We start from the raw sequence: 27,995 nt of genomic DNA, 5'->3' as shown, positions 1-27,995 counted from the left end.
ATAGATGCAGTGGGGTGGGAGAATAGTGGGTGGGAGGTGGTTACTGGGCCCACACACCTAGTTTCTACTTAGGTTACCAAACCACCAAGTACTGTTATTTTTCAGAAGTACATGAGTAACATTGCAATACAGAGTCATTCTAAATTTTTACTGAATTCTGAGTACTTTTTTGCCATTATCTAGTTAATCAATCAACAATTATATAAAATTCTATAGATTTGTTATATTATTTAATAGTGATTTTTATACATGAAGACTAGGAATCATTTCTTTGAAAGACTAACCTTATATAAAATCCAGCAAATCAAAAAAAAAAATCACATTGCTGTTCACATTATCTTTTTAGTACTCTTCCTGTGATATTCCTTTTTCAAGATCTAGGTTAAGTCAAAATAATAACTTCAATAGCTGAACAAATATTTATTAGTAGTCCACTGTATGATAGATGGTTTGGAAAGCTTCAGATCTACATTGGTAAATAAAAGAGACCTGGCCCCTATCCTCATGGGTCAATTAGCCTAGCAGAGGAGGAGGCTGTGTGCTCTGAAGGAAACAAATGCAGCAATAGAGAATAACTACAGAAAGACATAATAATGTATTCTTTCATTCATTCAGCAGAGATTTATTGAGGCACTGCCGGACACTGGAGAGAATATACAAAGCTGACAAAGAGGTGGTATCTTCTCTGACGATCACTGTCAAGAACAGGGGAACTTTTTCATTAACCCTCTTCTTCTCTTAACATTATCTTCCCTTGGGGACTCTGATTTGTATCTACAAATGTGTATGTGGTTACAAAAATTATATATCTAAATTTTAATCTAATTTCATCCTCTTTGGGGCTCTGGACCTTAACTTAAAGTTGCCAGTTGTGGTAGAATTAAAGGAAAACAATACTTTTTATATTTTACTCTATGATGAAACAAAGGCAATTTAAAATTAAGATTGGTGCAGATGTACATGTGTCTTTACAGTTCCTATTTTATATAATGTCAAGAGGAGCTAAGGTTAACTATTTTTAATAACAGCTAGTTATTTTATTTAACTTGCTAAGAGAAAAATCAGTGACTGCATTGCTTGACAATGGAACTAATGAGGTCCAAATCATAGGCTTGATCTCAAATGCAAACCTCATAGAGAAAAATATTCTAAAGTAGTGTTTTCCAAACTGTTAATCTCATGAGATACTAGCAGGTTTTTCATCAAGTGAAAAAGACAGATATACTTGGGAAACACTATATATTAATATTATTCTCTTAGAGATCCATAATCCATACAACGTATTGAAGGTTCTGAGATACAGTACTAAGTAAGGTAAGGATATCACTTTAACTTTTCTAATACAGCATTGCTTAAACATATTTGACCATAGAAGCCTTTGTCGTTTGTTTGTTTGCTTGGGTTTTGGAGGGAGGAGAAAAGAGGTGATTAGGGACATTTTTAATATCAGAAAATGCAAACTAAATGAAGTTATAGTTTCCCTTCCTCTCTCAATTCTTTCTGAAGTCACAGCTAACATTAGTGAGTGTCTGCTATATGCCAAGCACCACATACTTTTACACATTATTTTACCTAGGCTAATGGTGATACTGTGAGGTAAATGCCATGTTTAATAGGTGAGTAAACTGATACTTGGATAAATAAAATAATCCACCCCAGATATAATGCTTCTAAATGATAGGATTCATACCCAGATATGACCAACCCAAAGTTCATTTTTCCCACATGCCACATGTTCATAAGCTGTAGATAAATGGAAGAGTTATTACATCTCTTAAGATTTATTTTGGGAAGACCAAACATATTCATTGTAGGGGTGGAGGGTAGAGGTGGCAAGATTGTAACAATTTAACACTTTAGGAAAACATCTCTTAATAATACTTTACATTTATTCAATTCTTTAAGTTAATTCTCCTGGTGTGCAAAGTTCTCCCTTGACATACACTGCTTGATTAGCTCCAGAAGAGTCATTAGCCTGCAGATTTAGAGAAATAAAGCCTATGTGAAGGGGCAGCAGTGTGGTCTAGTGGAAAGACCATAGTCTTTCCCTGACCGTTCTATTTAATGTCCTGTTCCCTCAAGTCACTCTCTGTTACATTACACGTTTCACTCATAGTGCATACTATCGTGTGGTATTATCTTACTCTTTATTTGTTTGCGGGACCTCTCTATCTTCCCACCAGAATATAAGTCCCATGAAAGCAGATACCTTGTCTGATTACTCAGAGCTGTAGTTTCAGGACCTTAAACGGTGCCTGGTACATGAAACCACTCAATCAGTGTTTTATGAGTAAGTAAAAGAAAGAATAAAATAAATTAACCCTTGATTAATATCTCTGCTTTGGCATTTATTATCTCTATAAACTTGGCCAATTACTTAGCTTCTATAAACCTATTCCTCATCTTTAAAATGGAAATGCTAGTGTTTATTTCAAACCCTTGAGCTGCAAGTTAAATTACATAAGATAGATATGTAAATGATCTAGTTCAATTGTAATTCATCCTTCAACTTTGCTTTTATCACATGTTCCCCTTTTTTTCACTGGGACTCATGAAAAGACTGGATCACAAGCAGAAATGTGAACATTTCTATATTAATTCAAACTGCATTATATATAATCAGCATGTTAGGAAATTGGAATTTATTTTTGGTGTAAGACTTTTTACACTGAACAAAATGTAAAACATTTGCTTTAGTTTTCAGTAAGAATCCATGGTTTCATAGTGTAATCAAATCCTGATAAAACCAGAACTGAAAGGGCATAAAAAAGAGAAAAGGGGTTAAAGTAAATGAAAAAGAAAACCATTTTGGAGTTATTATTGGGGAGGGAAGGGGCTGATAGGATGTATGTCTTATTTTCTGCTAACCACAGTATTTTAGGATTGGAAGGAATCAACTTTTGTGCTCTTTCCCACAATCTCTTGCCTAGACCTCTTTTCCAGAATCCCACCAAATGACCATGAAGTCTCTGCCTGAAATGCCAGAGAGATTGTGTGAGAAAAAGTTTGGACTTCGGAGTCCACATAACCCAAGCTCTATCACTCTAACATTGGGCATGCCATCTTCTTGACTCTTCATTTTCCCAATTTACAAATGGAATTAATAATACCTACTTGTTGTGAGGCATAAATGATACACATATAAAATTCCTGGCATATAGTAGATACTCCACAAATATTACTTCCCTTCCCTCTGATAACTCATTCCTTCCCCAGGAAACTTGTTTGAAACATCTCCTTAAACATTTCTGGATGCTTTCTATATATTGACCCCATGGCATTTGTTTCTCTGTCACCTATCCATTCTAACACAACTTTGGAGGGGGGTGGTTTATAGAACAAGTGTAATCCTTTTTCTTTATGACAATACTTGAGCTCAGAAATCACAAAGGCAGATGCTTGCAGAGACCAGGCAGGTAACTTAATTGGGCAGAGTGACCTGATTTAAGAAAATTGACCAATGGCCTACTACCAGTTTGTGGTAGGAACCGGGACGTGTTGGAGTATCTGTGCCCCATTCAAAAGCAGAAGCTGTAGCTTGGCTTTAACAGATTGTCGCCACCCAGCTAATTCAGAGATGCTTTCATAACTCTGGAAAGAATTGTGAGCCAAACAAAACATGTCTATGAGCCAGAACAAGGATTAGATAGATACAGCAAACTGCAGCCTCTGCTCAGATGATTGCAAACCATTATCAAGCCTTCCTTAGCCTTTTTTCCTGGCTTAAACAGCACAGACACTTGATACTGTTACGTAGCCCTTGCCTGTCATACAGCAGGTGGGAGCTGTAGTCCAGCCTGCCCTCTGATCACCCCAAGGCACCTGGGAACCAGCAGTGGCCCAGTTTTACATCTTGGTCTCCTTCAACCAGTCCTCATGGGGCAGATTTCTACTCATCTCCCTGTGTCAGACTGTTTTTCTTCCTAACACACGACAATTCAGCAAAATAGAAATTCTAGAAATTGTCCAGAAATACCAATGTGGCCTGACCAGCACAAGATGTAGACTCTCTCCTCCCTTAATTTAGAAATTAGATTCTTAACTTTGGGTCCTTATATCTCATAATAGTCCATGTATTGATTTCAAGGAATTTCAAATGATCATGAGTCTGCTGAAATTGTGCACAAGATTTTGTGGGGTTTGCATATGTATATGCATATCTTTTAACAGATTCTTAAAAGAATAAAACTCAAAAGGAGATTCAACATCTACTAAACATTATGTTTTAATTATGTAGTCTGTAGCATTAACTTTGGGAAGGCAGTCCTGTCAGAATATTGACCAACACTGAACTTGGTTTCTGCTAAAAGCCATTTGTCTTTTCTACATGTTACTGTGAAGCTCCATAACCTTGCATGGGATACTGGTGTAATTACCCACACCCATCAGCCCAGTGAACGCTGGTGTAATTAATTCTTTAATCCAAGTCTGAGACCTAACATTTTTACTTATTGTATCTCATTTTATCAGATAGATGCCAAAGCCTATAATGCTATAATTTTAAGAAAAATCATTCTCTGCTGGAATATTTAGTTTCTATGTATTTATATTACCTTCCTTTCTTTTTTCTTCTCCGTAGGTCGAAAGTTTAAAAAGTTCAATAAAGTTAGAGTTATGAGAGCACTAGATGCCGTTGCTCTCTCACAGCCGGTGGGCATTCCAAATGAAAGCCAAGCCCTAAGCCAGAGAATCACTTTTTCACCAAATCAAGACTTACAGTTGGTCCCCCCACTGATCAACTTGCTCATGAGCATTGAACCAGATGTGGTCTATGCAGGACACGACAACACCAAACCTGATACCTCCAGTTCTTTGCTGACAAGTCTGAATCAGCTAGGCGAGAGACAACTTCTTTCAGTAGTCAAGTGGTCTAAGTTACTGCCAGGTAATAATTATTTGTATATAATAGCATGTAATAAAAACTTTACTATGGCTTTTTACTAGTGGGTGGTTAAATAAAACAGTCTGTGCAATAAATTAAATATAGTGTAAACAGGGTGTTTTAGTATGTGTTTCAGCAGTTCAAAATATTTATCTAGGACTCTATATTATATGTTACTTGTCTAGGACCCTACTGTGTGCTATGGAAATACAAAAGACATAGATAACATTTTGAGTCTTGTTGATGAATCAAGACTTACATAATGAAATAGTTACGGATTAGCATAAATCAATATGTTAAACCATAGATAATATAGTAGTTCAGAAAAAAGACAAACTGACCATCTTCTTAGAAGTGCCTACTTCATTCCAAATCCTAATTTAACCAACCTCACATGGTTGAAAATAAAACTGAATGTACCTATTCATATAACAAATCAAAATAGTATTGAGTATAGCAGAGTATCTAAAGTCAATTAAGAAATAAAATTCCTAAACATAAACAAATAATTTGGACATAGAAAAACCTCCAGTCACTATTTTCTCGAATTTTACCTAGACAGTGAGAATTTGGCTTATATCATCATGAAAGGATTTCAGTCATTTTATTTATAAGCTACTTTTGCTCTCTCAGCACAGCTCCACAGGAGCCAAGCAGTTGAAAGAGTTTACAGGGGTGCAGTTCTCACCTGGCTAAATCTTAGAGTGCAAAGCCAAGAGAATACATGGGTAGTAATTACTTGTGGAGGCATTAATCCCATAATTAGAAATAGAACATTTTTGATCTTTGTGTCCTTTTCCAAAGTTACTTTCTCTTCACACCAATAATATCCTTATACTCCTTTAGACCAGTTTATTTTTCCAATATCTGATCAAGAATTAAACATAATATGCCATTTTAGTCTCCAAGTAAATTTAATAGTCTTTTTAAAAGAATTCATTTCCCAATTTGCCTTAATATTATTTCTCAGTTATTATTCTACCTGAAAGGTTTGAAATACTATAGATGAATTGTTATTGAAAATTCAAGGTTACATGAGACAGAAAGAAAAATAGATTCCTGTTTGTTGAATCTTTTAAAAAACACATGTTGAGAAAAGTTAATTAGATTCACTATTCTAGTGAAGATAAAGTAAAATCAAAAATCACAGTGCCCAGGTTCCTATTAGCTTCATTCTTGCTGAAAAGCCTTGGACAGGTAATATTTTTTTCCACTAGAAAAGTTCTGAATGTTTTTTTTTTAAGTTACTGTAAAGTGGTTATCAAATTTGATAGACCTTTATTAAATTAAAATGTTACAATAACATTGGCAAACATTTTCTATTTAAAAATATGAGTGTTTGGTTCTTCCCTGGTGGCGCAGTGGTTGAGAGTCCACTGCCGATGCAGGGGACACGGGTTCGTGTCCCAGTCTGGGAAGATCCCACATGCCGCGGAGCGGCTGGGCCCATGAGCCATGGCTGCTGAGCCTGGGTGTCTGGAGCCTGTGCTCCGCAACACGAGAGGCCACAACAGTGAGAGGCCCGTGTACTGCAAAAAAAAAAAAAATATATATATATATATATATATATATATATATAGAGAGAGAGAGAGAGAGAGTGTTTATGTGTTTAAACTTTTCTGTTTTTCTATGATTTGGAAAAGGTTATTTCTTTGATGTTTGTTGATATAGTTCATATTTCTTTTGTTTGCATTTTGTACGTTCTCTATTGTTTAAAAAGATTCTACTGTCATTGGCAAAGTTAGAAAATAACCAGTCATAATTCCAACAATAATTTATTCATTTTGGGGAAGAGCTAAGTGAGCTTCTTAAATTGAAACACTATTATCTCTCTAGATTTTTGATCCCCACACACCCTCAAAAAGAGTGAGAGAAAATTTTTACATTGTATTTGGTGGCAACATTTTTAATGTTACAAAATGTAATTTGTGTGTAAGTAAACAAGAATGATGGCATCACCAGTATTACATGTACTGTTTTCACTAACTGTATAATAAGGGAAACATTAGGATTATTAAAGTATAGTGTGGCCCATGGTCTTTCAAACCATATTTTCATGGTCTGAATTCTGGGAATAACTCGAATGAATGATTAAAATAATCAGTGAACTAGAGTGACTATATTAACCTCTGTGAAAGGACTCTGAAGGACACATATATATATATAAAGTAATCTGGTATACCATTAGCTACTCAAAAGCTGTCAGTTGACTTTAAATCAGAGTACCGTTTTATTTACTTGATTCACTCAGTAAGTGTCTATTGCATACTTCCTGTGTGCAAGACTTAACAATTAAACAGTGGTGTTAGAAAGAGAAGCCAGAAGGCTGAGTGCATGGTGTGAATGCATTTTGGTGCAGCACATCCTAGCATCTGGTCATCAGTTTTGTACATAAGAGGAACTTGTTTTATCCATTCACTCACATGTTACTGGTCTGTGAAAGATGGTCTTGGTTAAATGAAGCTTATTAGAAGTCAGTTTACTTATTTACAGTGAAAAAGAAAGATGCTGCTAGGAAAACATGTAGGTAGATCAGGTAATTCTTTCACAATAGGAAAGTGTAGTTGGGAAGTCAGCTTATGATCAGATTTCAGGCCCTCTGAGGCATAAAAGGAGAAAAATCTGCCTTGAAGATCTGGGTGAAAGGAATCATGGTCCTAAACTAAACAGGGACAACACTTCTTCACAGGATCATATGTTCTCTGGTTAAGCTCATTTGAATAGCAGACCTGTAGGGATTTGAAGTTAAAATACTGTATATAATAAGTGTTTGCTCAAGAAATAAAACTTGTAGATTATATGTGTTTATCCAAATAAACCAATGCCCTTTAACTTTGCCAAGAAAAAAGATAATATTAAAAATTTCTCCGGAGAAAAAAAGATCAGCTGCAGAATGATAATCATTACCAAGGTGACAGCATGCATGAGGGCCTCAAGGCATGTATCTGCAGGTCCCTGAGAGGATTTATGTTGCCTGGTCAGGGATTCTCATTTCACCTTTGTCTATGCTTTTCTTTTATCTTGGACCTGTTACAATAATTGCATTGTATTTAACATTGTTCCCATAGTATTTCAGAGATATCTTTGTTTCTATTTAATGGAGACTTGCAAGATACTTCAGCCTCATGACAGTACATTTACAAGCGGTCTCTTAGGATACATTGCCTCTGACATATTGTACCTATACATGAATGATTTCCCATTGACATTTAGCTATAATTTCAGTGGGTAATGTTTTCTTATTTGAAACTTGAAGCAATACAATATTTACAAAATTTAAAAAATGAACAAGACATATTCCCTCTGTTAAGGAACATTCAATCCAACAGAATATAAGACACCCAAACAACTATACAGTTGACCCTAGTACAATGTGGGAGCTAGGGACACTGATCCTCCGAGCAGTCAAAAGTCCACATGTAACTTCACAGTGAGCCCAGTTCTGCATCCACAGGTTCAGCCAACTGTGGATCATGTAGTACTGTAGTACTGAAAAAAATCCTGGGTGAGTGGACCCAGTTCAAACCCATGTTGTTCAAAGGTCAACTATAGACGTATGTGAAAGTGGCATAAGATACAGATTTTTAAAAATGGGGACAGAAGAACATTTTTGGCTTCAGGGACAAAAGAAGGATTCAGAGACAAGGTTTCAGTTAAAGTACACCATGAAGGAGAAATGAGACTCTGATAAATCATGGTTAAGACAAGAAAGCATTCTGGATAGAAGGAATAGTGTGGCTGGTGGTGTAAAATAAGGAAGTCATGAGGTATGCTTGGCAAACAATGAATTAGACCAGCATAAGAATAGTTCTCAATCTTTTCAGGTGTGAAGGTCCCTTAGTAACATAAAAAAATGTCATCATACCTTCCCCCACGGCATAGTAATTAAAACTTTTAATAGCTGTTGATTGAGAAAAAATACATTTGTGCATATGGTTTCTCAAACACTACTGGCCTCCTGGGGGTTTCATCATCCAAGTATTAAGAAACCACTGACAATAAAGTTATATTGGGGAGAGTGGCAGAAAGTAAATTTAGAGGCATACATTATGGGCTGAGTCAGGGTAGGCTTTGGAAGTTAAATCATTAAGTACTCATTCCCAGTCCAATTTCATCTTTAAATATTCTTCATCCTGTATATTAATACATTGTAGCAGAATTGATGTGACAGAGAGGTTTGCGAGAAATATTTCCTTTTTTATGAATGTTGTCTTGATTCTTCTATTTAGTTGGTGAAAAAAATCTATTCAGGTCAATGCTTTGACATTTTTAAACATACCTTACTTCTTGGTCTCAGCTAGCCAGACTACTTGGAATCATCAATATCAGAGGACTCGAACAGTCCTTTGTCTGGTTTTCTGCCTTTGAAGCATGCCAAAATATCTTTTGAGTCAGTGATAGGCATTGCATGTGTGACAAAAGATGTTTTTCTCTCGCCCCAAATCAAGTGAATAAATTAAATTACTTTCCCCAACAAAGTGATAGAAAAGAAATGAGATTAGCCTTCTAAGAGTAAAGTCAGGCTTTGATAATACTTTTATGAAGACTTTAAACAATGATTTTTCTGATATCCTATTCCACTGACATTTCTATTGCCAATGTCGCCAAAATGTTTTACTTATCAAATCAAATGAATACTTTCAGCCCTTAACATGTTTCACATGCCTCTGGGGCCATTGCCAAAGTAACCATGTCTTGCCGAACCTCTTCCTTTGGCGTTCGTCACTTGCCTTCCAGACAGATACGTTCCTCTCAATTTACGTATCTCCTGTTTCCTTTGTGGATTTGTTCTGCCACTCACACCATGAATTTAGCATTTCCTGGTTCCATCTTATATTCCATTAGTTTCTCAGTCTGCAAGGCTGGATGTGCTCACTCATGGCCTTGTTTTCAACTACCACTATATTCCGATGACTCCTAATTACATGGTACCAACCCAGACCCTCTACGGAACTACTGGACCATATATTTCTACTGCTTATTACACATTTCCACCTGAATGAACTTCCAAGCCAATATGACCTGCTCCGTGAGCCTAAGGCCTTTTTCTGTATCTTGAAATGGCACTGCAGACAGAATCTTGATTATAATCCTTGGCTTACTTTTCTCCTTCACCTCCTGTCTAATTAGTTATCAAATTCTGTCACCTCTGCTTATTATAGATATGATTCATTATCCACGATATTTACACTGCTACTGCCTTGAGCTAGTTTAGGTCCTCGTCATTTTTTCCTAGATTTCGGTCGTAGACCCCTGACTGACACTATTACCACAGTTTCACACTACCCCCAAACCATACTCAATTCTGCCACCAGAATCATCTTTCAAAAACAATTATAATCAATTATGTTATTCCCTTCCCTTTCCAGAACAAAGCCAGAGTTCTTAGCCTTAGTACCCCAGGCCCTTCTGTGATCTGCCTCCTGAGTTTGCACATTTTCTCTCACTCTCCCACTTCAAGCACCTTATGCTTCAGTTCCCACAAAGCTCTTTGCTCGATTTCCTGCCTTTCTTCATCCATATTGTTTTCCCTACCTGGAGGCCCTTCTTTTCTCCTACATCTTCCCCGGCTAGTCCCTAACTAGCCTTCAGGATGCTAATCAACCTTCCCCTAGAAAGATTTTCCTGCACCTTCCCAGACTGAAGCCAAAGGCCCCTTTTCTCTCCGAGCACTTCACCCTTGCCTTTGTCAACCACACCACTGTCACGCTTCAGTGGTAATTATGTTCTACTTATCTGTCTGTCTCACAGACTACAAGTGTTAAAGGCAGAAACAGCATCTTTCTAGTCTTTATGCCGAGTTGCAAACATAATGCTTCATCCCAAACAGGTGCTTAAAGAATATTTATAGAAATTTAAATTTTGGAATTGGTATGAAAGAACTATGCTGCCTTAAATCATTACCCATCATGTCCTTATTCATAATGTCATCATACATATGTTGGTGATTACATTTATTGTGCTGAAGGTATTTTGTGTTCCTTAAAGTTCATGCTTTGTGTCATAAGGTGCTGAGGTAGTTAGTGCTCTGCCCTTGTTGTAGATTAACTATTTCAGTATGAGACAGTTTTTAGAGGAGCACAGCCTGTATATTTTATTGAAACTCTGGAATTAAGCCAGGAGAACCTAGGAGGTCATATAGGCCATGTGTTACTGTACACTTTCTTTTCAGTTTTTTCTTAGGCATTAAGGATTGGACAGCTTGTGACAGAAATTATCAAGTCAAGTCACTTTAAAGGAAAGGGCATTTTTCTTTACTACTTGTTGAACACAATTACGGGTCATCCATCACTTCTCTGTGTGAAGGTTTTCATTTTGATCCTCATCTCAAATGTACTGAGTTTACCTGATCATTATCATCAATGGGAATTTGATCTCAGTGTTCCCGTCTTTGTTTCAGTATAAAGTAATGAATGATATTACAGTTAATGGTAAAAAAAAAATTGCACTTCTGTACCAAGTATGTTCAAGTCAATTTAACATTGTACATTTATCTCAGATAAGCCCTCTAAAAGGGGGAGTAAATAAAGCTATTTTCTGAGTTGTTTTCCATTCTGTTAAATAGAAAGAATATACTTTCTGCTATAAATATTGGTAATTTCATAAGTTTTAAGTTATTTCAGCAAGATTTGCCTTTTATATTATAATATACTAAAAATAGACCAAGTCTATATGTGCCTCCCTTGAGGGGGTCTTGCTTTGCAAAAATTAGGAAAGTTTATTTAGTTCTTATCAAATGATCCTAAACTTGGTGGAAGAACTAATTACTATTACTATAAAATATTCAGTTTACAAGTGGCATTTCTGTATTAGATCTATTGTATTGACTGACTCATAATTTTTTTAAAAAACAGAGAGGTAAAATATATAAACATGAACTTTAAGATGTATATATGGCATATGAAAATAAAAAGAGAATTATGAAAATTGCATGCCAAATTTTTCTTGGCTAGTTATTTAGGGAGTCTTTCTACACCTGAATAAATCAGGATGTAAGCAATAAACACCAACTCTATTAATTTAAAAAAACAAAAACAAAATGCCTCTGGCTATTAAAAACAAAACAAGGATGAATTGGGAGATTGGGATTGACATATATATACTAATATGTATAAAATACTTAACTAATAAAAACCTGCTGTATAGCACACAGGGAGCTCCACTTCGCTGTACAGTAGAAACTAACACAACATTGTAAAACAACTACAACCCCCCCACGAAAAAACAGTTGAGCTTCACCAAAAAAAAAAAAAAAGAAAAGAAAAAAATAATTTTCTGAAAAGACATCAGGGATTCACTGAATAGAAGCTAGAGGACAAGTCTGGAAAGTAGGCAGAAACCAAGGCATCTCTGGAGGGCCAATAAACAAATCATAAATGTCCCCATTGGATCCCACTGTCATTAGGCACTACCACCATCACAAGTAAAGCCTAACCATATGTTAATCTTTGTTTTACTATTTTTTGCTTCAAAGTCCAGGTAGTAGGTGTTCCACAGATCAAACCTAGATCACAAGCCCAGGAGAAGAGGCCTTAGCCAACTTCCTTGATGGGAAAGTGGGGGACTTGCGCTCACTAAACTACAATCAATGGGGAACTCTATTTGCATAGAGGAAAAAAGGGAGGGAGAGAAGGAGGCAGGGGAGAAAGTGAAACACTGAAAAGTCACCCTCCCCCCAAAAAGGGGGCAAATATCTGCTATGGTACCACTATTTATGAATATGTGCTAGGGTTGTTTTTGGTTCGTTTGAGACTAAGAATTTCTAGGAAGGGAATAGCAGTCTTCCTACTATTCGCATGAAGTAGGGACTATCTGGAACGTATGGAGAGAAGATAGATAGGCTTTTCTGCTACCTGCCTTGAGACAGTTAACTGAATCAGGAAATAAATTTCTTTTGCCTTTGAGATCTAAGGAATTAAGTTTTGCTTTGGTTTTACTTTTGAAATAGGCCATTTGTAAGTGGACTTCAGTGAGACTTTTTGAAGGAATAGACACTATTTAAAAAGCTGTACAGAAAGTGGTTGAGGTTCCTACCAATACACTTGTTTTTCTTTATACCTTTAATGAAATATTTCATTCACTTTTATTGTTTCAGGTACACATAAATTAAATTTTATATCTTTTGCTCCGATAACTCCTCATACCTCTAATTCACATGTATGTGGATATCCCATCAGTCCCTCAAACAGGTCCAAAACTTACTATTTTTTCTCTAACCTGTTTCTCCTCCTTTATTTTGTCTCAGTAATGCTGTTATCATCACCCACCATTCAAGTAAAAAAACTGAAAGATCTATTTGACTCCCTCTTTCTCCTACCTATGTACTATCACTTGCCAGATTTCTTTGATTTTACTCTTTAAACATTTCTCTGATGCACTCTATCTTCTCTACTCCTACCTGTTGACTTATTTCAGGCTTTTATCATCTCTCACCTGGACTTTGGCCATAGCTCCCAATTTCTCTCCCTAACCTCAGACCCTTTCCCTTGAATCCATCCTCCACATGGCTACCAATGAGCTGTGCATAATATAAATCAGGCTATATCACTCCCATTGCTCCTTAATAGGAATACAAGACCATCAACGATCTGACCCCAGCCCATGCCTCCAAGCACCCCTTTACCCCTCCCTCCTTTAAGCCCATCAGTGCTGAGCTGGTCATCTTCCCCCAAGCGGGCAAAAAGAGAATTAGAAAGAGATGGAGAGAAAACTTTGACTGTGTAAGTGAAGATACACTTGCCTTTTCCCTGCCATCCTTCCTCTGCCACCAACACCAGAGAAAGGTCTAAAAGAGGGAGGTTGTGAAGGTGTGAAAAACCAGAGCATTCACACCACACACACACACACACACACACACACACACACACACACACACACACACACACACACACACACACCCCCATACCCACAGACTCTAAACCTCTTAAGCCATATGGGAGTTTAAAATGAGACTGGATTAAGTTTCAGAAAGCAAAAGTGACCAGAAAACTATGGAATCTACCCAAAATTTAATTAAGGATTGTTAAAGAAAAACTAGATGTAGCATAATTGAGAGCAGTGGTTTTACAAAATAAAACCAATTTATGTTTAAATCCCAAAGAATTAAGATTCCTCCACCAACTGACTCTAATCTGTTCAGGCATTATTTCTGTTTGGGGGCAATTTTCCTGATCTTCCTATTGCCTGGTGTATTCCCTCTTACCTTCTCTATCGCAATACTTATGTGCTTATCTCTCCTGTTGAGTTGCAAGCTTCTTTTAAGGGCAACGGTTGTGTCTTACTCATCTTCATAACCGCAACATTTTACCACAGTGCCTGGCACACAGTTGGCTCTCAATAAATGAGTGTTGCGTGAATGAATGATAGATGTTTGATTTAATTAGTGAATTCCCAGAAATGCTAAATCACAGTGACTAATTTTAATAAATTCCAGAGCCTCTTGTTTTTAGTGTTTCAGACTCTATTATTATTTCCTGCTTTTTTGTGTAAATATATTGAGATTGAAAACATTATATTACATTACCCTACTTACATCTATTTTCAAATTTTTATTTATTTTTAAGATTTTTGACAAAGTGATTTTTGTGATCATTTTATATGTAAATTTATTTTGTAGGTTTTCGAAACTTACATATTGATGACCAGATAACTCTCATCCAGTATTCTTGGATGAGCTTAATGGTATTTGGACTAGGATGGAGATCTTATAAGCATGTCAGTGGACAGATGCTGTATTTTGCACCTGATCTAATACTAAATGAGTAAGTAATAACTAGACATTTGTTGTTATTGTTATCAAAAGTATATACGTAGGATAATCTTGAAAATTACATTTCAACAGATGATCACACCATCTAGTGTCCTAAATAATAGAATGTTCCTGAAAGGTTTCTTAGAACTACCTCAGGATATAGCTTTAAATGACAACATTAATAAAATTGTATTATTTTATCAGTGATTTGACATTTGGAGCTTTTTTCTTTTACTTCAATAGTTGTCACAAATCAAAATTTTTTAAACTTCAAAAATGTATCAAGAAATATACTTAAAGACAAAAGTAAATATTTAGTTTATCCAATTAAAATTTTTACATTGGTAATAATGAAGATAATGAATTAAATGAGGAATATTTTTGCATGAAAGTATTGACTTACCTTCAAAAAATAAAAATATTATCTCTCTTCCTAGAGGAAAACTTAGACTGGTAATTTATTTAAAACATTGAAAAATAAATATTGAATTCAATTTGCTTCATTATATTGGAATTAGTGTAATTAACTTTCTACATGTAACCTTAAACTGAGTAAGAATCTTTTCATGAAAATATTTATACTGTCCTAATGGTACATACTGACTCAGAATTATATAACATGATAATCTATATTTGGATAAGTCTTTACAGATTACAGGTAACTTTCATATATTTTATTCCATTTTTTCCTACAATCCCTTGAAGTTGGTAAGGAATCAGCACCCTTTATTTCACAGTCCAGGAAACTGAGGCAGAGGAGATTGCATAATTTGCCAAAGAATCTTAGCTCTTCTGAGTCAAAATCTAGTTTTTTTGTCCGCTATTCCTGTTCACTTTTTGACTAGCACAAATATTACAAAACAGTACAGAGTTGAGAAAATGCCTTAAATAAATTTCCTCAACATTCAGAATTTGTGTTTGTCTTGTCAATTATTTAATGCTTGTTAATGTTGTCTTTTCTATATCACCATACATTTCCTCTAGAATAGTTCACAGTGTAACTATTTTATACTGGATACTCTAAACTGAGTGCACTGAACTATTCTATGCTATTCAATTTCTGTGAATTGAATTCACTCTCCCATTGGATTGCACACAAAATTTTATTTGTGTTTTTCACAGGAAAAAAATCAGTAAATAAAGTATTTCCTGAGTGTTCCTCAGCACCACAAATTTTTCTTTTCAACTCCCACAACTTTGCTCTCCTTTCTTGGTTTAGGTTTTCAAAATGTGATAATAAAAGTGAGAAACAGCATTAATCTCAGTTAATGTGTATTTAATATAATTTTCTAACTTCAAAAATCCAGTATTGTGACTAAATTTAGAAGACATTTAAAATTCCAAATATTGAGTTTGTTTATAAAAAGTCATTTTCAATAAGTCAGGTAATTACTAAATCTCATAATCTCTGATACATTACATAAACTGGCTAAGCTACTCTGTGTTTTTTTTCTTTTCCTGTTGCTTTTTCTTTTGTGTGTTGTGTGTGGTGCAAGACAGCGGATGAAGGAATCATCATTCTATTCATTATGCCTTACCATGTGGCAGATCCCACAGGAGTTTGTGAAGCTTCAAGTTAGCCAAGAAGAGTTCCTCTGTATGAAAGTATTGCTACTTCTTAATACAAGTGAGTGAGCATAAGTAACTTAATACAAGATATTTACTTTCTTAATTTTTAATTCATTAGGAAAGTTTCAAACAACAATGTGATCATATGATTACACATGAGCTATGAATCTTAGATAATAACTGCAAAAGAGAAACATCCATAGACTATAATAACATTACTTCATATTTCTCAGGTTTTACCTATCACCTAATATTAAAATAGCCCATCAATTAAGCCAGTTTCTATCCTTTTTAGGTAAAACATAATTAATTGCCTTTTTCATATCCATCCAATTAGATATTATAAACTAATTAATATTGCATAAACACAAACTATGCTTCCCTACATCCCCACCTCACAGAGGATTTACTCTATAAAACCCACAATTTTATTTGTAACTATTCTCTTTATGTCAGGATAGGCTAACGGTCATAACACATAACTGCAAAGATCAGTAGCATAGTACAATAGCAGTTTATTTATTACTCACGGTCAGTCCAGTGGGTTGGCAAGAAAACCCAGGCTCCTTACATCCAGGGGCTCTACCCTTTTCATTACCTTGGAGTCCTCCATTGGATCTGACTAGAAGATGAGCACTGCATAAGAAAAGGTTTAAAGATGAGACCTTGAACTGTCTGCCACCCACATTCTATGGCTCACCTTAACTGCAGGAGAGGCTGGAAAATGCACCCTAGTTGCATACCCTGAAGAAAAAGGAAATGTTGTACTATAGAACAGCATTGGTAACCAGAAGGATGGGTAGATATCCATTGATTCTTTAATACACAAAGAACACATGCACCTCTGCTTCAATGGATCTCCAAGGGTCTGGGAGGGAAATTTTTTTTAAATTGCTTCTAACTTTTACCCTTTTCTGTGCCATTTCCATGCACAGGTAGACTCAGCCTTTGAGTGCCTGAACTGGCCCTTCCTTCACTCATAGTGATTTGAAAGGAAACCACAGAAAGCTAAGGCCTTAGGTAGAAAGTGAGCCAATAGTTTCTCATCAATGATTTTGCAGAGACTTCCTTCTAATGGCATGAATCTCGAATGGTGGGGCTGGGGAGTATATCAAGAGGAAAAGCAGAAAAGCTGAACCCTTAAGAAGAAAGTTTACCTCATGAAATCTATGCCCAGATACAGATTAATACAGGATCTAAGGATCCATAGCCTTATCCCCCACCCTTGGAAACCCTATCTGGAGCATAGACCTGCAAGCCTAATTTGATGAAAAAGCATAAAAGGGGTTAAGGGAATTGATATGGGACTGGCCAAGAGAGTCAACTGGAATAAATGTAATAATACAGCAGTTAATGCCTGTCATTCTTTTCTTGACAGTAATGAATCCCATAGCAGATATATCATAGATAGTCCTAGATCTCCCAAATTAGTTGATATCATTAACATAATTCTGTAATTATGGCTAGGCTACATTATGCTGGGGACCAAACAACCCCAAATCTCAGTAGCTTATCAAAAAAAAATTTAAGTATTTATTCTTCTTACTATATTTCCAATGCAGATCAACAGGGAGGCTCATTGTCATCACTCAGGTGTTCCAGGCAAATGGAGGCTACATCTTGACACATGCTTCCATAATCACTAGAGCAGTGGTAAGGAAAGAGAGTGGTAAGGGAAGGAAGGGAGATACGTATGACTTCCACTCACATACCATAGAAGGCAAGGTTTTTGGCCACTTGCAACTTCAAGAAAAGGGAAAATCATATATTTAGTGAATAGTACTATACATTATATATATATATATATATGTTATTATATATAATTGTGTGATAAAATTTGCACAAATTTTAATGAGAGTTTTTAGGAGAGACTTGGCAAAGTTATTGAAAATTCATCCTTAAGTCTTAAAAAATAGATAAGTATTACAAAAATCTGGGGGCAGAGAGAGAATTAGAAAGCTAAAATAATAAAGTGTGGAAGAGAAATACATACACTGAATTAGTCAAGTCAGACTAGTATATACTAGAACTTAATATGCTGCAGTGGAAACATCACAGATCTTTGAGCATGGAACAAATAAATATTGTTGAGAAAAGTAACTTTATATTTGGGGGAAACTTAGTTTGGATATTTAGCTCAAATTGTACCCTAAAATAAATGGCACATATAAGCACCTTAATTGTTAAAAATTAGCTAAAAGGAATATAAATGATTTAGAAATCTCAAATAAGGAATACCTTTTAAAAAATGAATGCAATAGGAAAGTTGGCAAAGAAAAAGTTCAATTATTTGATAAGAATTTAAACCTCCCATTTGCCATTAAAAATTAAAATAGATATCCAGGAAAATATGGCAGTTTGAACACACACTTTTACCATCGTTCCTAATAAAACTACATAAAAATATTAGTCAAGGGATTTTTTAAAGAAATAAAATAAAAGGGAAAGAAAATGAAAGAAAAATCAATAGCAATAAAATTCTGCAAGCCAGCAAGTAGAACTAATTTAGCATACCTGAGAAGGTGGATTCTAAGCCTGAAGTAAGAAAAGTCAAAGAGCACCTTGATTTGCATCACTGAACCTCTAACATGTTTTGCAATTAGTGACAACAATGATGTTGTTTTTTGAAATGAGAATGCAAGTAGAATTTAAAACACCAAATTCTGTTGAAAATTTGTTTCCAAATATCATCCAACCATGCAATTGCTCTTCTGCAATTAAGGCAGAGATTGTAGGTTTATTCCCTGAAGTGGATATAACAGAAGGCAGCTGGATTGGTGAACTGCAGGCACTGATGAGGGTGAGGGGTTTGATAGTGTAAACAAATTAAGTACATACAAAATGTTGAGACACCATCCTCCAAACCCATCTATCTTCTGGAACACCGTCATCCAAGTTTATATTCTCCAGATAGGAAAATGAAAGATTCTTCTCTAAAGAATTTGTTTAGCTGGAAAGAAAAAGAACTAAATATGCTAATAGCAAGAGTTTCTCTTTGAAATAGCCAGATTGCCCTTCACTAAAGCTCACAGTCAATAAGCACTACCCATTCAAACAGAACTATCAATCAGCTTTTAAATTTTCCACTCTTGAATATAAATAAACAACCAAGGCATCTGGGGAAGGCGTTTGATATCAAAAACAAAGACAAAATTAAAAAAATAAAAACTTGGAGGAAACAGAAACCATGTAGGGAGATGAAAACTTCAAAATAATTTAAAAGCCATCCTTCTTTAGAAAGATAAAAGAGCATATTCCAACTATAAAACAATGACTGGATACATGAAAAAGGAATAACACAAAGAAAGAAAAGAGCTCTTGGAAATTAAAATATATATATATATATATATATATATATTTTTTTTTTTTTTTTTGCGTTATGCGGGCCTCTCACCGTTGTGGCCTCTCCCGCTGCGGAGCACAGGCTCCGGATGCACAGGCTCAGCGGCCATGGCTCACAGGCCTAGCCGCTCCGCAGCATGTGGGATCCTCCTGGACCGGGGCACGAACGCGTGTCCCCTGCATTGGCAGGCGGACTCCCAACCACTGCACCACCAGGAAGCCCATATATACAGATAGATAGATAGATAGATAGATAGATATTTAATTTAAAAGTGAGTACTGCCATTGGCTGACAGAGTTGAAAAACCTCTCAAAAGTTGAGCAAAAAAAAAAAAAAAGAAAAAAAGAAAAATCACAGTTCAGAAGGAAGCCCAACACCCAAATCTAGAAAGAGAATAGCAAAACATTAGAAAAAGAAATAAAGATGTAAACATTAAGGGAATAGTCAGTCTTTTCAGCAAATGGTATATGGAAAATTTCATTCAAAAAAAATTAAGTTGTACCCTTACCTTAACACTATATACAAAAATTAACTTGTCATTTTGGGGAGAGGTGGCCAAGATAATGGAGTAGGAATACCGTGAAATCACCTCCTCCCACAGACACACCAAAATTACAGCTATTTTCAGAGCACCTATCTATGAGAACAACCTGAAGACTATCAGAAAAGATTTTCCATAACAAAAGAGATAAATAAGGAAGCATAAATAAGGAAGCACAATGACTCAGGTTGGAGAAGTGGAAACATAGTACAGTCAGGACCCACATCCCTGGGTCAGCAACCCACAAATAGAAGAAATATCACAATTGTAGAGGTCCATTCCAAGAAGCAAGGGGTCTGAGTCCTATATCAGGCTCCCCAGCCCTGGCTCCTGCACCAAGAAGATGAGCCCCCAGAATATCTAGCTTTGAAAACCAGAGGGGCTTATATTTGAGAGAGCTGGAAAGCTATAAGAAACAGAGGTGCTGCTTTTAAAGAGCATATGCAAAATCTCACATACTCCCAAGTCCTAGCGTAATGCCAGTAGTCTGAAAGGAGCCTGGGTTGGACCCACTTGCTGATCTTGGAGAGCCCCCCAGGAAGGCAGAAGGCAACTGGGACTACCCCTAGGAGCAAAGATGCTGGTGGTAGCCATTTTGGGGAGCTCATTCTACCATGATAACACAGGTGCTGGCAAACATCATTTTGGAATCTTCTCTCTGGATTAGCACAGGGGGCTTACCTTCCCTCCGGAAAGCAGGTACCAACCCCAAGCCACCCTGGGCTGCCAGCTACACCCGGACCCAGTCCTGCCTGCCAGTGGGCCTGTAGCCACCACATGAGGCAGGGACTCACAGAGAACCAGCCCTCCCTACCAGTGCACCCACAGTTGTCAGTCAGAAGGGCACACACCGTCCACATACTAGAGAATATAGCTCTGGTGGCCAGAGGGGAACATACTGCTGGGTCCCTAGAACGTCTCATTCATAAGGCCAGTTCTCCAAGATTGGGAAATGTAACCAACCTACATAACACATAGAAACAAACACAGAGAGTTGGGCAAAATGAGAATAAAGAGGAATATGTTCCAAACAGAAAAACAAAACAAAATCTCTGTAAAAGAACCAAATGTATTGGAGATAAGCAATCTACCCGCCCTCCCCCCCCCAAAAAAAAGAGTTCAAGGTAATGATTGTAAAGATGTTCATGAACACAGTGAGAATTCCAACAAAGAGTTAAAAAATACAAAGAACCAATCAGAGCTGAAGAATACTATAACTGAAATAAAAAATACACTAGAAAGAAAGAATACATTAGATGATACAGAGGAATGGATCAGTGATCTGGAAGATGAAGTAGTGTATATCCCCCAAGCTGAACAGAAAAAAGAAAAATGAACTTTAAAAAATGAGGATAGTTTAAGAGACCTCTGGGGCAATATCAAGCATACTAACATTTGTATTACACAGTCCCAGAAAGAGAGAAGAGAGAGAAAGGGGTCAAGACCTTAAGAAATAATAGCTGGAAAAATTCATTAACCTGAGGAAGGAAACAGACATCCAGATCCAAGAAGCACAAAAAACTATAAATAAGAAGGACCCAAAGAGGTCCACACCAAGACACATGATACTTAAAATGACAAAAATTAAAGATAAAGACAGAATCTTAAAAGCAGCAAGAAAAATAACCAGCTAGTTATGTACAAGGGAACTTCCTTAAGACCATCTGCTAACTTTTCAGCAGAAACTTTGCAAGCAAGAAGAGAGTGGCATGATACATTCAAAGTGATGAAAGGAAAAATCCTACAACCAAGAATACTCTACCTAGCAAGGATATCATTCAGATTTAAAGGAAAGAAAAAGAATTTCACAGACAAGCAAAAACTAGAAGGGTTCAGTACCACTAAACCAGCTTGACAAAAAATGTTAAAGAGACTCTGCTAAGCAGAAAGGAAAGGCCACAACTAGAAATATGAAACTATGAAAGGAAAATTCTTACCAGTAAAGACAGACATACAGTAAAGGTAGTAGATCACCACTTGTAAAGCTAGTAAACGGTTAAAAGACAAAAGTAATAAAATCATCTGTATACAATAAGTGGTTAAGGGATACACACATTAAAAAGGTATAAAATACCACCTAAATACATGAAGCAAATAATAACAAACAAAAAGGGAGAAATTGATGGTAATACAATAATACTAGGGGATTTTAACACCCCACTTACATCAATGTACAGAAAATCCAGACAGAAAGTCAATAGGAAACATGGGCCTTAAATGAAACATTAGACTAGATGGACTTAATAGATATCTACAGAACATTCCATTAAAAAAACAGGAGAGGAGAGTACACATACTTTTCAAGTCCACATGAAACATTGTCCAGGATAGATCGCATGCTAGGCCACAAAACAAGTCTCAATAAATTTAAGAAAAATGAAATCATATTAAGTGTCTATTCTGAACACAATGGTATGAGATTAGAAATCAACTACAAGGAAAAAAACTGGAAAAAATTACAGGGAGTCTAAACAATATGCTTCTAAACAACCAATGGTCACTGAAGAAATTGCGAAAAAATAAAAATATACCCTGAGACAAATGAAAATGGAAAAATAATGTTCCGGAATCTATGGGACACAGCCAAAGCAGTTCCAAGAGGGAAATTTATAGCAATACAGGCCTACCTCAAGAAACAACAACAAAAACAAATGAACAATCTAATCTACACCTAAAGGAACTAGAAAAAGAAGAGCAAACAAAACCCGAACTTAGTAGAAGAAAAGAAAGAAAGATCAGAATAGAAATAAATGAAACAGAGATGAAAAAACAGTAGAAAAGATCAATTAAGCTAAAAGCTGGTTCTTTAAAAAGATAAACAAAATTAATAAAGCTTTAGCCAGAATCACCAAGAAAAAAAGGAAGAGGGCCCATAAAAATAAAATCAGAATTGAAAAAGAAGTTACAGCTGTCACCACAGAAATACAAAGATTGTAAGAGGTTAGTGCAATATGTACCAATTAGTACAAATATGCCAATAAAATGGACAACCTAGAAGAAATGGATACATTGCTAGAAATGTGCAATCTCTGGGATTGACATATGTACACTAATGATACTATGTGTAAAATAGATAACTAATGAGAACCTACTGTATAGCACAGGCAACTCTACTCAGTGCTCTGTGGTGACCTAAATGAGAAGGAAATCCAAAAAAGTGGGGATATATGTATACCTGCAGCTGATTCAGTTTGCTGTACAGTATAAACACACAATATTATAAAGCAACTATTCTCCAATAAAAAAATAAAGATAAATTAAAAAAAAACTAAAAACAAAAAAGAAATGTACAGTCTCTAAGAGTGAATTAGGAAGAAATAGAAAATATGGACAGAATGATTACCGTTAATGAAATTGAATCAATAATCCAAAAACTCCCAACAAACAAAAGTCGAGGACCAGATGGCTTCACAGGCAAATTTTACCCATATCATTCTCAAGTATTAAAAAAAATAAATAGGCCAGCATTCTATGAGGCCAGCATCACCCTGATACCAAAACCAGACAAAGATACCACAAAAAAAGAAAATTGCAGGCCAATGATGAACATAGATGCAAAAACTCTCAGCAAAATATTAGCAAACTGAATTCAATAATACATTAAAAGGATAATGCACCATGATGAGGTGGGATTTATCCCAGGGATGCGAGGAGGCTTCAGTATCTGAAAATCAATCAATATAATGAAGCAAATTAACAAATTGAAAAATAAAATCCATATGATCATCTCAATAGATGCAGACAAAGCTTCTGACAAAATTCAACATCCATTTATGATAAAAACTCTTAACAAAATGGGTGTGGCGGGAACAGATCTCAACATAATAAAGGCCATATATGACAAACCCTCAGCCAATGTCATACTCAGTGGTGAAACCTGAAAGCATTTTCTCTGAGATCAGGAAAAAGACAAAGATGCTGACTTTCATCACTTTTATTCAACATAGTATTGGAAGTTCTAGCCACAGTGTCAGAAAAGAAAAAGCAATAAATACCATCCATATTGAAAAAGAAGAAGTAAAACTGCTGCTGTTTGCAGATGACATGATACTATATGTAGAAAATCCTAAAGATGCTACCAAAAACTATTTAAACTAATAAATGATTTCAGTAAAGTTGTAGGAGAGAAAATTAATATACAGAAATATGTTGCACTTCCATACACTTATAATAAATTATCAGAAGGATAAATTAATAAACAATTCCATTTATAATTGCATCAAAAAGAATAAAATACCTAGGAATAAATCTAACCAAAGAGATAAAAGACGAGTAATCGAAAAACTGCAAGACATTGGTGAAAGAAATTGAAAATGACACAAACAAATGGAAAGATAGACCATGCTCATGGATTGGAAGAATTAATGTTGTTAAGATGATCATACTGCCCAAGGCTATCTATAGATTCAATGCAAACCCTATCAAAATACTACAGACATTTTCCACAGAACTAGACAAAATAATTGTAAAATTTGTATGGAAACACATAAGACCCTGAATAGCCAAAGCAATCTTGAAAAAGAAGAATGAAGCTAGAGCTATCAAGAGCCCTGATTTCAAACTATACTACAAAGCTACAGTAATCAAAACACTATGCTACTGGCACAAAAACAGACACATAGATCAATGAAACACAATTGAGATCCTAGAAATAAACCCATACTTGTAAGATCAACTAATCTAAGACAAAGGAGGCAAGAATATACAATGAAGATACAGCCTCTTCAATAAATGGTGTTGAGAAAAGTGGACAGCTACATGCAAAAGAATTAAACTGGACTACTTTCTCATACCATGTACAAAAGTAAATTCCAAATGGCTTAAAGACTTAAATGTAAGAACTGACACCATAAAATTCCTACAGTATGTTTTATTGCCTATGTTTGGCAGTATGCTCTTTGACATTGGTCTTAGCAATATTCTTTGGATCTATCTCCTCAGGCAAGGCCAACAAAAGCAAAAATAAACAAATGGGACTACATCAAACTAAAGAGTTTTGCAATGTGAAGGAAACTTTCAGCAAAATGAAAAAGTATCTTACTGAATGGGAGAAGATATTTGCAAATTCTATATTTGATAAGGAGTTAGTATCCAAAATGTACAAAGAACTCATACAACTCAATATCATAAAACAAACAACCTGATTTAAAAATGGGCAGAGGACCTGAAGAGACATTTTTCCAAAGAAGATACTCAGATGGCCAACAGATACATGAAAAGATGCTCAATGTCGCTAATCATCAAGGAAATACAAGTCAAAACCACAGTGAGATACTACTTCACACCTGTCAGAATGGCTTATCATTAAAAAAGCAACAAATAACAAATGTTGGCGAGAATGTGGAGAACAGGGAACCCTTGTGCACCATTGGTAGGATTTTAAGTTGGTACAGCCACTATGATAAATAGTATGTAAGTTCTTCAAAAAATTAAAAATAGAACTGTCATATGGTCCAGCAATTTCACTTCTGGGTATATACCTGAAGAAAACAAAAACACTAATTTGAAAAGATATATGCATACCACTGTTCATTGCAGCACTATTTTTAATAGCTAAGATATGGAAGCAATCTAAGTGTCCATATATATATGTCCATAATTTTATATATATATATATATATATATATATAGGGCAATATATAATGGAATATTACTCAGCCATAAAGAAGAAATCTTGCCATTTGCAGCAACATGGATGGATCTAGAGGGTATTGTGCTAAGTGAAATAATTCAGAGAAAGACAAATATTATGTGATCTCACTTACATGTGGAATCTAAAAAAACAAAACAAACAAAACAAAATGAAAACAGACTCATAGATACTGAGAACAAATAGGTGGTTGCCAGAGGGGAGGGGATAGGGAGCAAAATAGGTGAAGGGGATTAAGAGGTACAAACATCCAATTACAAAATAAATAAGCCAGGGCATGTAATATACAGCATAAGCAATATTGCCAGTAATATAATAACTTTGTAAGTAATAACTTTGTATGGGGACAAATGTTTTCTATACTGATTGTGGTGATCATTTCATAATGTATGCAAATGTCAAATCATTATGTAGTACACCTGAAATTAACATATTGTACATCAACTATATTTCCACAAAAATTTTAATTAACTTGAAATAAAAGAACTAAATCTAAGAGCTAAAACTATGAAACCCTTAGAAGAAAACATAGAGGGAAAGTTTTGTGACATTGGATTTTGCAGTAATTTCTTGGATATAACACCCAAAACACAGGCAACAAAAGAAAAAGATAAATAGACTTTATCAAAATTTAAAACCTCTGTTTATCAAAGGACACAACACAAAGAAAAGGCAATCCATTGAATTGGTGAAAATATTGAAAATCATATATCTGCTAAGGTAAAAGTATTAATATCCAGATGAATAAAGAACCTCTACAATTCAACAATAAAAAAATAAACCAATTTAAAAATAAATAAAGGTCTTGATAGACATTTCTCAAAAGAAGGTTTACAAACAGCCATTAAAATGCTCAGCATCACTAGTCATTAGAGAAACACAAATAAAAAACACAATTAGATACCACTTCACACCTGTCAATATGGTTACTTACTCTCAGGAAAACAAAATATTATACTAGAAAAGAAAAGAAATCATAGTAAATGCTATATGACTTGACTGTAGTAGTATTTTGCATAGCTAAAGTAGTAAACACTGAATATTGATCTAACCAATATTAGGAAAATGATATTAGGAAGAGGAGGAATAGGAAGTTCTACATGTGTGAGTGTGTTTGTGGTGTGGGGGTAATAGTAGATCTGGAATATGGAAATAGAGCTACAGCCCCATTTTCCATACTGGAAAGTCAAAAGTTAAAAATAAAAACTCAAGGATCAGCTCTATAAGGATGTTATTTAAAGCTATGGAAGGAAAGATCAAAAGAAATAGTTGAAGTAATTGAAAGTGTTTGCCTGGAGCATGGCAAAATTTGGATTGCCTGGGCAGTACTCTTTGCCCTAATAAAGTTACAAAACTGATTAAATATTTTGAAACTGGGCTTTAAACCACAGACTGAGAAGAATATTTAAAATACAGCTTAGATCACTATAAACAAATACAAAACAGAAAAAAAGTCACTAAAAAGCTTAAGAAAATTGTTCAACCTCACTAATAATTAGAGAAGTGAAAATGAGATGGTATTTTATTTTTCTCTATAAAAAGCAAAGATTACCTAAAATGAAAATACTCAGTACAAAGCACACAACAGTTAACTAGTAAGAAGTAGTTTAGAAATGTATATTATCTGTGTTAAGACAGGTAATACCTTTTACTCTAATAATTCTACTTCTAAGAATATATCCATAAAAAATAAGACATTCATCATAAGTATTGTTTAGATTAGTAAAATATTCCAAATGTCAAATGATAAAACAATTAAATAAATTGTATGTCCTACACATTTTTGTGATATGAAATTTTATGTGTGAATTAAAACGTTCATTTTTGAAGAATTTTGAATGATATAAGTAAATGTTCTCAATATAATATTAGGAAATGTCCTGAAATATTGGATTGTAGGATCTCAGGTGACTTGTAATTTTCCATGTATTTTCTGTATTTTCTAAAATTTTTCCAATGAATACACATTATTTTTAAATTAGCTAAACCAAAAAAAAGTATTCTTTTTTTAAAGTATTCTTATCTAAAATAGCATCTGGCTAACTGCCCTTCACTCACTCTCTCCCACTTGCCACTAATATATTTACAAGAAATCCTAAAAACCCACATGTGGAATCAATAAGAATCTGAGAGAAAATTCTCCAATCATGTAATGCTGGGTGTAATAATTAAGAAAATAATGAATTAATGTAAAGAGCTCAAAGGAAATAGAAATTTTTTGGAGAGCTGGTTCATCATAGATCTGAAATCTAGGGAAGA

General features: G+C 35.1%; 1 protein-coding gene across 2 annotated transcripts in view; it reads left to right on the top strand.

Annotated features, from left to right (window-relative positions):
* PGR (progesterone receptor) overlaps positions 1-27,995 on the top strand; it is a 98,457-nt gene that overhangs the window by 65,476 nt on the left and 4,986 nt on the right. The window contains exons 4-6 of one of the 2 annotated variants that reach the window (XM_030883706.3): positions 4,580-4,885; positions 14,499-14,643; positions 16,130-16,260. In XM_030883706.3, coding sequence (XP_030739566.1) covers positions 4,580-4,885; positions 14,499-14,643; positions 16,130-16,260 — 582 coding nt within the window. The remainder of the gene's footprint in view (positions 1-4,579; positions 4,886-14,498; positions 14,644-16,129; positions 16,261-27,995) is intronic. The other variant, XM_030883707.3, reaches the window with a different exon arrangement.

Source organism: Globicephala melas, chromosome 8 (assembly GCF_963455315.2).
Source record: "Globicephala melas chromosome 8, mGloMel1.2, whole genome shotgun sequence".
In the NCBI taxonomy this organism is placed as follows: domain Eukaryota; kingdom Metazoa; phylum Chordata; class Mammalia; order Artiodactyla; family Delphinidae; genus Globicephala; species Globicephala melas.
The sequence above is the reverse complement of the archived record's forward strand: the minus strand, read 5'-3'. Positions and strand labels throughout refer to the sequence as shown.